The 12,870-nt window shown below is 55.0% G+C and overlaps 1 protein-coding gene across 2 annotated transcripts in view; it reads right to left on the bottom strand.

Moving 5' to 3' along the window:
- The window catches only part of URB1 (URB1 ribosome biogenesis 1 homolog (S. cerevisiae)), a 76,985-nt gene continuing 66,870 nt past the window's right edge, over nt 2,756-12,870 (bottom strand). For both annotated transcript variants that reach the window (XM_018047870.1, XM_018047918.1), the window contains exons 33-39: nt 11,849-11,955; nt 10,952-11,095; nt 9,730-9,839; nt 7,325-7,522; nt 5,646-5,887; nt 4,672-5,244; nt 2,756-3,517 (exon numbers count right to left, since the gene is read on the bottom strand). In XM_018047870.1, the coding sequence (XP_017903359.1) occupies nt 3,336-3,517; nt 4,672-5,244; nt 5,646-5,887; nt 7,325-7,522; nt 9,730-9,839; nt 10,952-11,095; nt 11,849-11,955 (1,556 nt within the window). In that variant the 3' untranslated portion in view covers nt 2,756-3,335. The remainder of the gene's footprint in view (nt 3,518-4,671; nt 5,245-5,645; nt 5,888-7,324; nt 7,523-9,729; nt 9,840-10,951; nt 11,096-11,848; nt 11,956-12,870) is intronic.

The following is a 12,870-nucleotide window of genomic DNA, read 5'->3' as shown; positions in this document are numbered from 1 at the left end:
GCCTGCCAGGTTCCCCTCCACGCCCCTGCAGCACCTGCCCGGCCAGGCTCGCTGACTGTGGTCAAGGGACCCAAGCCACACCTTCCATGCAGCCGGGTCCAGCCGGCAGGGCCTGAGCCCAGGTGGCAGGAGGGTCCCGTGCTGGGTGTGACTTCATGTGACCTGAGACCCCCGAAAGGACCTAGTTCTCTAGGGCCTGAGTTTCCTCCAGGCAAATTGTCCGGAGCCAGCATCACACCATGAAGCCCACAAACCCCACCCACCCACCCCACCCCATCCCACGTGACTGAAAAATAATTCTGCCAGGTAAGGGCCAGGCTCGGCCGGCCAGACCCAGGGGCAGTGGTTTAGAAGGGAAGATGGGGAAAGGGACACTGATGGGCTCCAGAGATGCACAAAGGGAGAAAGGACCACATGGCCTTTCCAACTTGAATCTAAACATAGCATTCTGGCTTCAGAATATTCTAAGGACACCACTGTGGGTATTTTGCAGGGGAAGGAATAAGAGAAGTGAACACTCCTTGCCTTCTAGATGATCAGCCTGACTTGTAGGAAGGGGATAAATGCACAGAGCATTACTCCTGTCTCGTTAAGAACTTTCATTCAGTCAGTCAGTTCAGTTTCTCAGTCGTGTCGGACTCTTTGCGACCCCATGAATCGCAGCACGCCAGGCCTCCCTGTCCATCACCATCTCCTGGAGTCCACCCAAACCCATGTTCATTGAGTCCGTGATGCCATCCAGCCATCTCATCCTCGGTCGTCCCCTTCTCCTCCTGCCCCCAATCCCTCCCAGGATCAGGGTCTTTTCCAATGAGTCAGCTCTTTGCATCAGGTGGCCAAAGTACTGGAGTTTCAGCTTCAACATCATTCCTTCCAATGAACACCCAGGTCTGATCTCCTTCAGAATGGACTGGTTGGATCTCCTTGCAGTCCAAGGGACTCTCAAGAGTCTTCTCCAACACCACAGTTCAAAAGCATCAATTCTTCTGTGCTCAGCTTTCTTTATAGTCCAACCCTCACATCCATACATGACTACTGGAAAAACCATAGCCTTGACTAGATGGACCTTTGTTGGCAAAGTAATGTCTCTGCTTTTGAATATGCTGTCTAGGTCGATCATAACTTTCCTTCCAAGGAGGAAGCAGCTTTTAATTTCATGGCTGCAGTCACCATCTGCAGTGATTTTGGAGCCCCCAAAAATAAAGTCTGACACTGTTTCCACTGTTTCCCCATCTATTTCCCATGAAGTAATGGGACCAGATGCTATGATCTTAGTTTTTCTGAATGTTGAGCTTTAAGCCAACTTTTTCACTCTCCTCTTTCACTTTCATCAAGAGGCTTTTTAGTTCTTCTTCACTTTCTGCCATAAGGGTGCTGTCATCTGCATATCTGAGGTTATTGATATTTCTCCTGGCAATCTGGATTCCAGCTTGTGTTTCTTCCAGTCCAACGTTTCTCATGATGTACTCTGCATAGAAGTTAAATAAGCAAGGTGACAATATACAGCCTTGACGTACTCCTTTTCCTAGTTGGAACCAGTCTGTTGTTCCATGTCCAGTTCTAACTGTTGCTTCCTGACCTGCATACAAGTTTCTCAAGAGGCACGTCAGGTGGTCTGGTATTCCCATCTCTTTCAGAATTTTCCACAGTTTATTGTGATCCACACAGTCAAAGGCTTTGGCATAGTCAATAAAGCAGAAATAGTTTTTCTGGAACTCTCTTGCTTTTTCCATGATCCAGCGGATGTTGACAATTTGATCTCTGGTTCCTCTGCCTTTTCTAAAACCAGCTTGAACATCAGGAAGTTCACAGTTCACGTATTGCTGAAGCCTGGCTTGGAGAATTTTGAGCATTACTTTACTAGTGTGTGAGATGAGTGCAATTGTGCGGTAGTTTGAGCATTCTTTGGCATTGCCTTTCTTTGGGATTGGAATGAAAACTGACCTCTTCCAGTCCTGTGTCCACTGCTAAGTTTTCCAAATTTGCTGGCATATTGAGTGCAGCACTTTCACAGCATCATCTTTCAGGATTTGAAATAGCTCAACTGGAATTCCATCACCTCCACTAGCTTTGTTCGTAGTGATGTTTCCCAAGGCCCACTTGACTTCGCATTCCAGGATGTCTGGCTCTAGGTGAGTGATCACACCATCGTGATTATCTGGGTTGTGAAGATCTTTTTGGTACAGTTCTTCTGTGTATTCTTGCCACCTCTTCTTAATATCTTCTGCTTCTGTAAGAACCTTAAGTCATTATATATATAAAAAAAACAACAGCAAAGAGTCTAAACGACACTGGAGGGAAACAGGTATAAACGCTTAAGCTGGAGCCAAGCCATTCCCAGGGCGATAAACCTCACATGGTTAGCTGCTCAGTTGTGTCCGACTCTGCAACCCCATAGACTGTAGCCCACCAGGCTCCTCTGTCCATGGCGATTCTCCAGGCAAGAATACTGGAGTGGGTTGCCATGACTTCCTCTAGGGGATAAATGCCATAAGGGTAAATAAACAGCCACCTCCCTGGTGACAGACCGGGAATGCTGTGTGCCGACGTGGCACGAGGGTACGTGCAGAGCTTCAAATGAACAGGACCGAATTTTACCTGGCATGAAATTCATGAAATTTCATATTCAATTTGTGTCAGCTACAATATCAATTTATCTAGGAGTCTTAAAAGTAAAACCCTGACCTCTAAAATGCAGGTTTCTGTAGAATAAAAATAGTCTGTGATTCAGTCAATAAAAATGAAACACCAAACCTAACAAAAATAGACATTTATTAATGTTATAAAATTCAAAGTCCTTGCTTTCAAAAGGAATTTTTAAAAATATAAAGCTGTCTTTTCCAAGCAGAAGACAAAATAGTTTTATGCTTTAAGAATTTAGTACAGCATCCTTTTATTTAGTAAAATAACTTTAACACAATCCTGGAAAGGCTTGTTTATTCAAAAAGTTACATAGAACTTTGCTGCGACTTCTTATGAAGAGGAAACGTGACCCATCTGTCTTCAGGCTCCTGTGTCTCATATACTTTTAGACATTTCAACTTCAGGGTTACCTCAGTTTGAGGTATTTCTCTGAGGAACAGCAAGTGCCGTAGAGGAAGGGTCTCCCTGACCGGGACTCGTGGGCCTAGGGCCGCCCAGGCCACCTGTAACCCTGACCTCTCTGCATACACGGTTCTTTGAGCTTCTTCTGTATCAGTCACCTAAAGGAAACCAAGGCTTCCCGTCAGAACAGCAGGTCGACACGCACAACCTGCGTCTCACAGGCCTTCCATGGAAATCCCCGACTCAACTTGACTCCTGGAACCTGGAGCCGGAGGTGCCAGCCACAAGGGTCAGGTGTCGGGGACCGTGGCCGCGATGTCCCTGCAGAGCCGGACGATGGCCTCCTCGTCACCCCCTCCTGAGTTCTCCACGGCGTCGAGGACCATCTGGACATGGCTCAGGAGGGTGTCTGGCTGCTGGGCCCCCAGCCAGATGTCCTTAATGTACAGAGACACCAGGAATGCGGCAGCGGCTGAGGAAGGGACAAGGAGGCCATTAGGACGCAAGCCGGTCAGCTGGGAATGAGCTGCCCACCCCTGCACGGTGACCTGGGGCTCGCTCGGCCCCAGGTGGCAATCTGCGGTGAGTGTGCGGATACGTTAGTCCTGTCTGTACTTAACCGCTGGGTTCATCTTTCCCGTTCGTTTTAAAACTTCTCTCTTTTCTCACGTGATGACTGTGTGTTGAATGTAAACCTCTTCCTTGGTGCTGACCCACCCAGGCCAAGAACCGCAACTAAAGTTTGGGAGGGTTGCCCTTGAGCCACGGGCACAGGCGAGAAGGTCTGCAGGCCAGGGGAGACAGCAAGGCCCCCTGCGACCAGGTGAGCTCGCTGCCCGGCTGTGGCCCCGCCCAGTCTCCGCCCCCTCCAGCCCTCCCTGAAGGGCCAACCCTCCCCACAGTGGAGGAGCCCCCTGTGCATGCCCACAGCCTCCCTGCTGTCCTCCTACCGCCTTTGCCGGCGCCTCATCCATGCAGGCACACCTGTATCGTGTGCTAGGTCGCTCAGTCGTGTCCGACTCTGCAATCCCATGGACTGTCACCCCCCGGGCTCCTCTGCCTGTGGGGATTCCCTAGGCGATGCTGGGGCGGGTTGCCCTGCCCACCTCTGGGGGACGTTCCCCACTCAGGGATCGAACCTGCGAGTCTCATGTCTCCTGCACTGACAGGCAGGTTCTTCCCCGCTAACACCGCTGGGGAAGCCCCACACCTTCATCAGGCACCCACTAAACGCCGCACTTACGGACCCCGACTTGAGCGCCTGTATGCGCAAGTGTGTGTGCTTTCTGACCACGAGGTGCAATCTAATTCTCCGCGCGAATGCTAACAGTAGGAAGTTAGAAAGCCATGCAGCATCCCCAGGGGTACACAAGGCCGTCCGGAGGGCGTTCCTCTCCACTGTTTCCCCAGAATCAAGGTCTCACCTGAAGGCAGAGGCGGGGCCTTCCTCTCCCCCACACTCAGAACCCAGGGCTGACTCTCCGTGCTCCGCACACCCGTGCTGAGGGCCGTCCTCCCCCCAAGGCTTCACTGACAGCGCCCGCAGGCTGTGAGAACAGGAAGTGCTCTCGGCCCCAGGCCAACCTCGCAAGGTCTGCAGCCTCCGAGCCCAGCCCCCCTTGTTACCTTGTGTGTCTGCATTCTCCTCGGTGTCCAGGGAGGAGAGGTGGATGGCCTCGAGCACCGGCTGGAGGGGGCTCTCCGCGGTGCCCCGGGCCGCCACCAGCCGCAGCAGGACGGCGTTGAAGAGGCCGGGCAAGCGGTCCTCCGGCTCCGCCGGCTCTGTGGCGCCACAGAACCGGCTGTACAGGCGGAACAGGCCGCTCGTCACGGTGCTGTCGCGGAGAAGCTCAGCCACCACTGCCGGCCGTGGCAGGACGTGGCTCTCGAGCCAGCCCAGGAGGCCTGCCGTGTCCGCCCGGCCAAGTGTGCTCCCGGCTGCGGAGCGCAGCACCCAGCCGGCCACCAGGGAGGTGACGACACCCACGGGGCCCGGGTCTTCACACTCTGGGTTGGCGCTGGGGAACTCGGGCCCCCAGTGGGTTAGGATGGACCTCAGGAGGCCCCTGCACGCCTCCAGGGTGGACGCCAGCAGTTTGGGGTCGGCCGCCTCCTCCGCCTCGCTGGGTCTCCACTTCCGGGCCCGCAGGCCTTTGGCTCGGGCGGGTGCATCCGGCTTGTTCTTCTCCTTGAGCATCTCTGTTATCCACACACACAGGTAAAAAGAGAAAAGGCGTGAGACTGTTGTTCCCCTTCTCCGACCCACAGAGATGCAGAGGGTGGGGCATCCACGCAGGGGAGGGCACAGCTCAGAGCTGGGTTCCCACAGGACGCACCCAGCCTGGAGCTTGGGCAGGGCTCAGTTTTTCCCTGTGACTGTCATCACCGCTATTATAACAGCTGAGCACAGGGGAGCGGGAGCCGGGGCCCCATCTTCCTCTAGAGCTATGAAGACACACAGGCCCTGTCTCTAAGCCTCGGCAGCTGTGGACATGCCGCTCAGAGGTCGGGGGGAGACGCAGCTGCTCTGGGGGGTGGGGAGGGCAGTAAGCACACCTGGGGAGTGGGAGATGAGACACAACCACGCAGTGGACACTCACTCAGCAGCTCCCGGACTTGGCACTTCTCCGCGGCGGCCCTCAGGTCCTCCTGGAGCCGCACGTCTCTTTCAAGGAGGCTCCACTTGTGCAGGAGCACAAGGACGTCCCGGGTGGACAGCACCGTGGCGTTCACGGTCAGACGGTTCATGTCCTTGAAGGCCTGCAGCACGGTGGCCCGGTACCTCAGGACCGAGTCGAGCGCCCCGAAGAAGCCGGTCAGCTGGGCGGAGGCCAAGGTGGGCCTGTGGGGGGAGCCCACGATCCCAGGCTGGGTGAGAGCCGCCTCGTCGCCTGCATCCCAGGACCCAGGCAGCCAGGCAGCAGACAGGCCACAGACTCGAGGTGCTGGGCAGCCCTTTCCAACAGACCAGGGCACAGAGCCCAGCACCTCTCAAGGGCAGGCGGACAGGGGACCAGGGTCTGACCTCCACCCTGGAGGCACAGAAAGCTCTCTGGAAACCAGGAGAGGGTCAGGGTGCCAGCCGCCCCGCTAACTCCAGGACCCCTGGATCCTCTCCAACTCAGGAACTAAAGGCCAGGAAAAGCCCTGGGATAGCACCACCCATGGCCAAGCCTGACAGAGGGCACTGGAAGGACATATATTCCTCCAAGTTCTAAGGAATTTAAAATTTGAAACTGTCTGCTCTAACTGTTTTCACATTTATTGCTATGGTTGTTATTCTGAATTACAACCAGTTCTCAGACACCAGTGTGTCTTTGGTTGTGGTCTGGTCACAAGGTCGTGTCTGATTCTTTGTGACCCCCATGGACTGTAGCCTGCCAGGCTCCTGTGTCCATGGAATTTCCCAGGCAAGAATACTGGAGTGGGCTGCCATGTGTCTTTGGACAACTCCAAAATAAAGACCCTGATGCTGTGAAAGACTGAAGGCAGAAGAAGGGGATGACAGAGGATGAGATGGTTGGATGGCATCACTGACTCAACAGACATGAGTTTGAGTAAACAATGGGAGTTGGTGATGGACAGGGAAGCCTGGCGTGCTGCAGTCCATGGGGTCGCAAAGAGTCGGACACGACTGAGGGACTGAACTGAACTTAAAATAAGAAACATGGCTACCCAGCATGGATTCAACAGCTGATTTCAGAACAACAGAAAACGAAATGCCGTATTCTTTATCAAGGTTTTCACTCTGAGATGACAATACATTCGCTATCTATCGTCTAGTTCCAATCAGCACACCTCTGTTCCCACATCAGAAGTACTGAGGACATGGTGTATTTTCTCTAACACAGTAGAATCTGACAAGCACTGAGTTTTCCTGATGAAACCAAGTGAGAAATTCCAAGGGGAAAATACTGAAATTTTCCAGGAAATTCATGGCTGAAAGGGAGCCTGTGCAGGCTAATACAGGTGTAGGTGAGTTTGGGGACAGCTTAACTTTCTTAGGTTTAAAGTCACAGAAAACATGTTCTTTCTACAAAACATCATTTTGAGTGCTTGAATCCAAATATTCGGGTAGATGGTTTTTCTGCTAAAAATGATCTGGCGTGACAGGCTGCAGGTTTTCTGAGTGTGTTAAGTTCTCCTGGTCTGGAAAGGAACCTCAAAAGTCTAACTGTTAAAGAGAAGCAGCAGAAATGGGTGTCCTGAGGTCACCACAAGGACCACAGCCCCGGCCCAGAGTCCACTTGTGGAGCCAGGACCAAGGGGAGGGGCTCACCTCAGGTGCTTCGTGAGCATAAGGAGAACATAGAGGAACTCGTCCACCAGGTGCAGCGCCAGCAGCTTCGGGGGCTCCTGAGACCCAGGTTTGCAGGGAGGCTGTGCCCCGGGCTCCACTTCTCTGTTGCCCAGCGTGGTCACCCACAGTGTGTGCAGCAGGGAGATGAGGTTGGAAAGCAGCTCAGTCTCCAGACACCTGGGGCCAAACATGGGGAGAGTCCCACCCTCTGTCACACCTTCTCCCATCTCCTGGAGGGGTGGGCAGGAACCAGGGAGGAGACGGTGATGGTGATGGCCACCCCAAGGTGCCGGCTTCTCCCCCAGCCCCCAACCCTTTTATGCGCTCACTCAGCCACTGCAGCCCCCGACAGGCATAGCACCTAAGGCAAGACAGGGTGTCTGCTACAAAACACAGTTCCATCCCAGGACGAGGCTGCAACCCTCCTTTCTCACCAGAAACTTTCTCGTGAAAGAAACTTTCTGACCAACCCTCCTTTCTCCCCTCAGTCCCATCTAAGAGATACTCCGGAGCCTCTGTGGCACGGAAGGGATAGCCTCCCTGCCCATGAGAACAACCCACTCTAAAGCACAGAGGTAACAGCCAGGAGCAGACAATCAGCCAGCGCCACCTTTGGAGAGAAGATACTACTTTCTTTAGGAGAAAAAATTTTAAATTCTTTTAAAAAATGCACAAAAGAAGAAAGAAAGAAAAAAAGAGGTGGGGGGCAAAGAGTCTGGATAGTCCCAGAATTATCGTCACAGACAGCTGTCTGAAGGAAAGATTCCTGCCACTGAGGGGCTGTCTGCGGAGCCAAGAGTCTTCATCTTTTCACACAGCCTCAGAGGCAGGAGAATCTAAACGGATCACGTTATGGACTGAACTGTGTACCCTTCCTCCCCGCCCCACCATTTACAGGTTGAAGCCCCACCATTCACAGGTTGAAGCCCCAGCCTCCGCTGTGACTGTATTTGGAGGTGGGGCCTTTGAGAGGTCATTAGGTTTAGATGAGGCCGTGAGGATGGAGCCCCGTGACCAGATTAGCACCGGGTAAGAAGCTTGTGGCTCAGCTGGTAAAGAATTCACCTGCGATGCAGGAGGCCTGGGTTCAATCCCTGGGTTGGGAAGATCCTCTGGAAAAGGGAAAGGCTACCCACTCCAGTATTCTGGCCTGGAGAATTCATAGACTGTATGTAAGGCCGGACCCGGGGCCATGATGGGCCGCCCCTCCTCTCTCCCGCCGGCGGGGGAAGTCCCTAATGGAAGGAGCCTCCCAGATCCCCGGAACCAATGACAGCACACTTCACCAGCTAAAGCCGCCCCGCCCCAGCCACAGAGAAGGACCTGTCAGCCCGCGACAACTCGGCCTGGCGACCTATCCGAACCCCCGTTCACTAACCGTACCTTTTTGGGCGATCTAGCCTGACCATCCCCCGCAAAGAACGCATATAAACCACTCCCCAGCACAGCCCGGGGCGGACTGCCTCGACCTGCCCTTGTTCGGGTCGGGTCCGGGAACCCCGCCCGGGAGTGCTTCCCCATTAAGCCTGTTAGACACTCTCTTGGTGTCCTGGCCTTTTACCCAACACTGTATAGTCCATGGGGTCGCAGAGTCGGACAGGACTGAGCGACTTTCACTGTCACTGTCAAGAAGCGGAAGAGACCAGAACGCTCTCCTCTCTCCCTGCCGGGACATGGTTGGCAGTGCGGACACCGGGAAGAGGGCTCTCACCAAGGCCGACCACGCCGGCCCACGGGAGGTGAGAAAACGAATCCATGTCGTTTGAGCTACCCAGTGACAGCAGCCCCGGTCACAAGACAAGATACCCACGCAAGCCCTTGATGCGGCTCCGGTACGGGCCCTTAGCAGGGCACCTCGACCCTGGGCGGGAGTGGAGTGCCGAACCCACATCACTGCATGAGCAAGCGCTCCCGAAACCCTAGGCTCGCCGTTTCTGCCTCAGGGAGGGCAGCGGCCTTGAAACCTCGGAGAGAACCCACTCCCGGAGTGCAGCCTGGGCCACGCAGGAGAGACGGAAAGGTGGTGTAGCGGACGCTGTTTTGGAGAATGTGGATTCTCCTGGACTCTCCTAGCGGACACCGGAGCTGCAGGAGCTCCCATGATCTCACGGTCTCCCCCCACTCCCCTCTGCCTGATGCCCAGCATGCACGCACACGTTCTGCCTATACCCGCCCCATGCCCAGCGGGCATGCGGTCCCCCGCCCGCCCCACTCCACGCCCAGCACGCATGCGCATTCTCCCGTTCGCCCCGATGCCCAGTGCGCATGCGCTTCCCCACCCCCACGCCCAGCACGCAAGTGCGCGCCCCAACCATGCCCAGTGCGCACGCGCTCCTCCACCCTACCCCCGCCCAACTCCTCTTCCCAGGACACCAGGTGCTTACTTGCTTTCCAGGACGTTTAGGGCCCACGTCAGGAGGCTGTAGTCCCGCAGCATCTCATAGGCAGACCTGGCATCCCGGGCGGCATTCTGCAGAATCTCCAGAATCCAGTTCTGTCAAACCCAAGCAAAAAGTCATTGGTCTTCCGTGGGAATAACCTGACTTACCTGAACCAGGGAAGGCCTTAAAAAAACAGAAGTGTGTCCCCACTACCCAGGCGGTCGCTGCACGTGACATCTGCCAGGTCTGCGAGAATGGTGGCCGTGGGGACCACCTGCCCCGCCGTAACAGCCAGAGGACACAGACGGCTGCAGGGAGAGGGCCAGCCCGGGGACACCCACCCGATAATCCATCACAAGGGGAGACATGGCACGGAAACTGCACGGCCCCGCATCCCGGCAGCCTGAGTGGGACAGTGAAGAAACATTGCTAGTCCACCCATGAACTGCTGGTGGCTCATTTCATCGCCTCTATTTTACCACGTGGAGAGGACAGAGAGATGGGACTCTCACTGGAACTGTTAACGGGGTGCTTCCCCACCCACCCCCGCCCCCGCACATACTTTTTTTTTGGCAAACCACATGGCATATGGGAATCTTAGTTCCTCCACCAGGGATTGAACCCATGCCCTCTGCAGTGGAGGCACAGGGTCCTAACCACTGGAGCACCATGGAAGTCCCTAATTGGGTGCGTTAGAGTTCTCACCTGCCATAAAAAGTAGAAATCTACGGTACTCAAATTCCCTTATGCAGACTCACTCCTCTTTACCCATATTTTAGGTGATGCCAGAGACAGACACTGATCAGGCTACAAACTCATCAAAACCCCACAGGCCTTTCCTAGTGAACGTCTCACTCCACACGATTTCTTGCTCCAGGGACAGAACTCAGGTGCAGACTCCCTGTCAGCTGTGAGGCAGGCGGTTTCAAAGCCTGACTCCTTTCCCAGCCAAGGTCTGATGACCTGCAGTTTCTCTGTGTTACGTGACACGCTGGTGGCTTGTGCGGGTTGGAAGCGCCTCAGTTGTGTTTCCAGAGCTCTCGGCCGCCCAGAGCCTCCTGGTTCCTCACTATCCACCTCCCTCCCCGCCGGCCCTGGGCCCAGGTGACAGCAGGGAAGCTAATGTTGAAGCAGGTGGTCAGGTGAGGGTCCGCGGGGCGGGACTTGCAGGTGGTGGAACCCCGAGGCAAGGCCCCCCGAGCCCTCAGCCCCTGGGGGCGCCTACCTGGGCCGCCTCGTCGCACAGCGGGCTGCTGAAGAAGGACAGGACGATGCGGAGGACGCCCCGCCTGGCACACAGCTTGAAGCAGTGCGTGTCCCGCATTCCCTGGCGGAGGAGCCCCAACACCCACTCCCGCTCCGTCTTCTGCTGTAAAGCCCCGCAAACGAGAGACCGTCATTAAACATGTGAAGGCTTTTTTTTTTTCCCCTGAAAACTTCCACCACCACTATTTTCAAGGGGTGGTGAAGACCGAAGCATGGCAGCCCCCGACCTTCCGTTTCTGGGTCTGTTATTAAAAACCCTCCCTCTCTCCTCTCTGCTTCCGTTTCTCTGGGTCAGGAATAAAGGACCAGGTCACGTTTACACGCTCAACTGTGCTCAGTGTAGTGTTAGTTGCTCGGTCGTGTCCGACTCTTTGTGACCCCGTGGACTGTAGCCCACCAGTCTCCTCTGTCCATGGGATTTTCCAGGCAAGAATACTGGAGTGGATTGCCATTCCCTTCTCCAGGGGATCTTCCTCGCCCAGGGATTGAACCCTGGTCTCCTGCATTGCAGGAGAACTCTTTACCATTTGAGCTACAGGGAAGACCTCAGCTGTGCTCATGTGTTCAGTAAAAGCCCATCAGTAGTCAACCCTGTGATTCGCCCAGAAAATAACTGTGAGGAGGCTGTGACTCGAGGCCTCTGGAGTCTGTGAGGTCTGAGGAGTCACCCCAGAATCACGGTGTGGAGTGGGAAGCATCTTCACAGGCAGGCCCGCCTGCCCCCCACCCGACCCCCACACTCCACCCCTGCCTGCGCTCTGCAGCCGACAAGTCTCCGCAGGGATGAGTTGGCACAGTGGCTGAGCATCCCACTCAGGAGACTGGGAGCCCCGCGGACCTCAGGGCAGGGTGCTACCTTGAAGTCCGAGCTGTAGAAGAACTGGTAGAAGCCTGGAACTTTGCTCATGTTCAGGTACTCGTGGGACAGCAGGAACTTGTTGATCTTCATGTACATACGCTCCTCTGTGAACACAAGCAGGCGGTCACTCAAAGGGAAAGTGAAGTCGCTCGGTCGTGTCCGACTCTTTGCGATCCCATGGACTGTAGCTCCTCCATCCATGGGATTTTCCAGGCAAGAGTACTGGAGTGCGTTGCCATTTCCTTCTCCAGGGGATCTTTCCAACCCAGGGATCAAACCCAGGTCTCCTACATTGCAGACAGATGCTTCACTGTCTGAGCCACCAGGGAAGCCTGACTGTCACTCAGGATGGTGCCAAAAGGACATCCCATGACCAGGTGGAGTCGGGGAGTGGGGTCCTTGTGGGGGGTAGGGGTGGGAATCAGACAGAAATCCCTGCCCCCACGGGGCTTTCTAATTCTCATCCAGTCAGTTCTCAAGAATTAAAATACAGTAAGACACCTTAGGTCTACATGGCATAAGGGCTTCTCTCATGGCTCAGGAACTGCTTGGGGATGTCCAGTCCTTTGCTGGTACCACTCCCTCCGAGGCATCAGCCTCAGCTCCAATCAGCTGGTGGGCAGAGTGCGGGCTGCCACACCGAATACCAGCACATCGGCCTCCCACTGAGGGAGCTTCCACAGCAAAGGGGGCTCAGACCTGCCCTGGGTCACTTGGCTCTGGGATGAGACAGGGCTGACACCTCCTCCCCTGGTCTCACCCTTGGACTGTCATCTCGCATTTATCCAAAGCACCTGCAGCCTCACAGCCCATCCAAGACCGCTGTCCTGAGCCCCCGCACTGACATGAGGTCTGACGTGGGACAGCTCACCAGGGGGGCACAGACTGGACGGGAGGCCAAGACTATCCCTCGTGACCTCGGCTAGGATGTTTTCTCTGAAGAGCCTGTTTCTTTAGAGTCTAAATGGCTAATTACCTTCTTCCCTCCCATAATTTCTAAGGTTAAAAAAAAAAGTAAT

The sequence above is a fragment of the Capra hircus genome, chromosome 1 (assembly GCF_001704415.2).
Source record: "Capra hircus breed San Clemente chromosome 1, ASM170441v1, whole genome shotgun sequence".
Taxonomy (NCBI): Eukaryota; Metazoa; Chordata; class Mammalia; order Artiodactyla; family Bovidae; genus Capra; species Capra hircus.
This window is presented reverse-complemented; position numbering and strand designations above follow the sequence as displayed.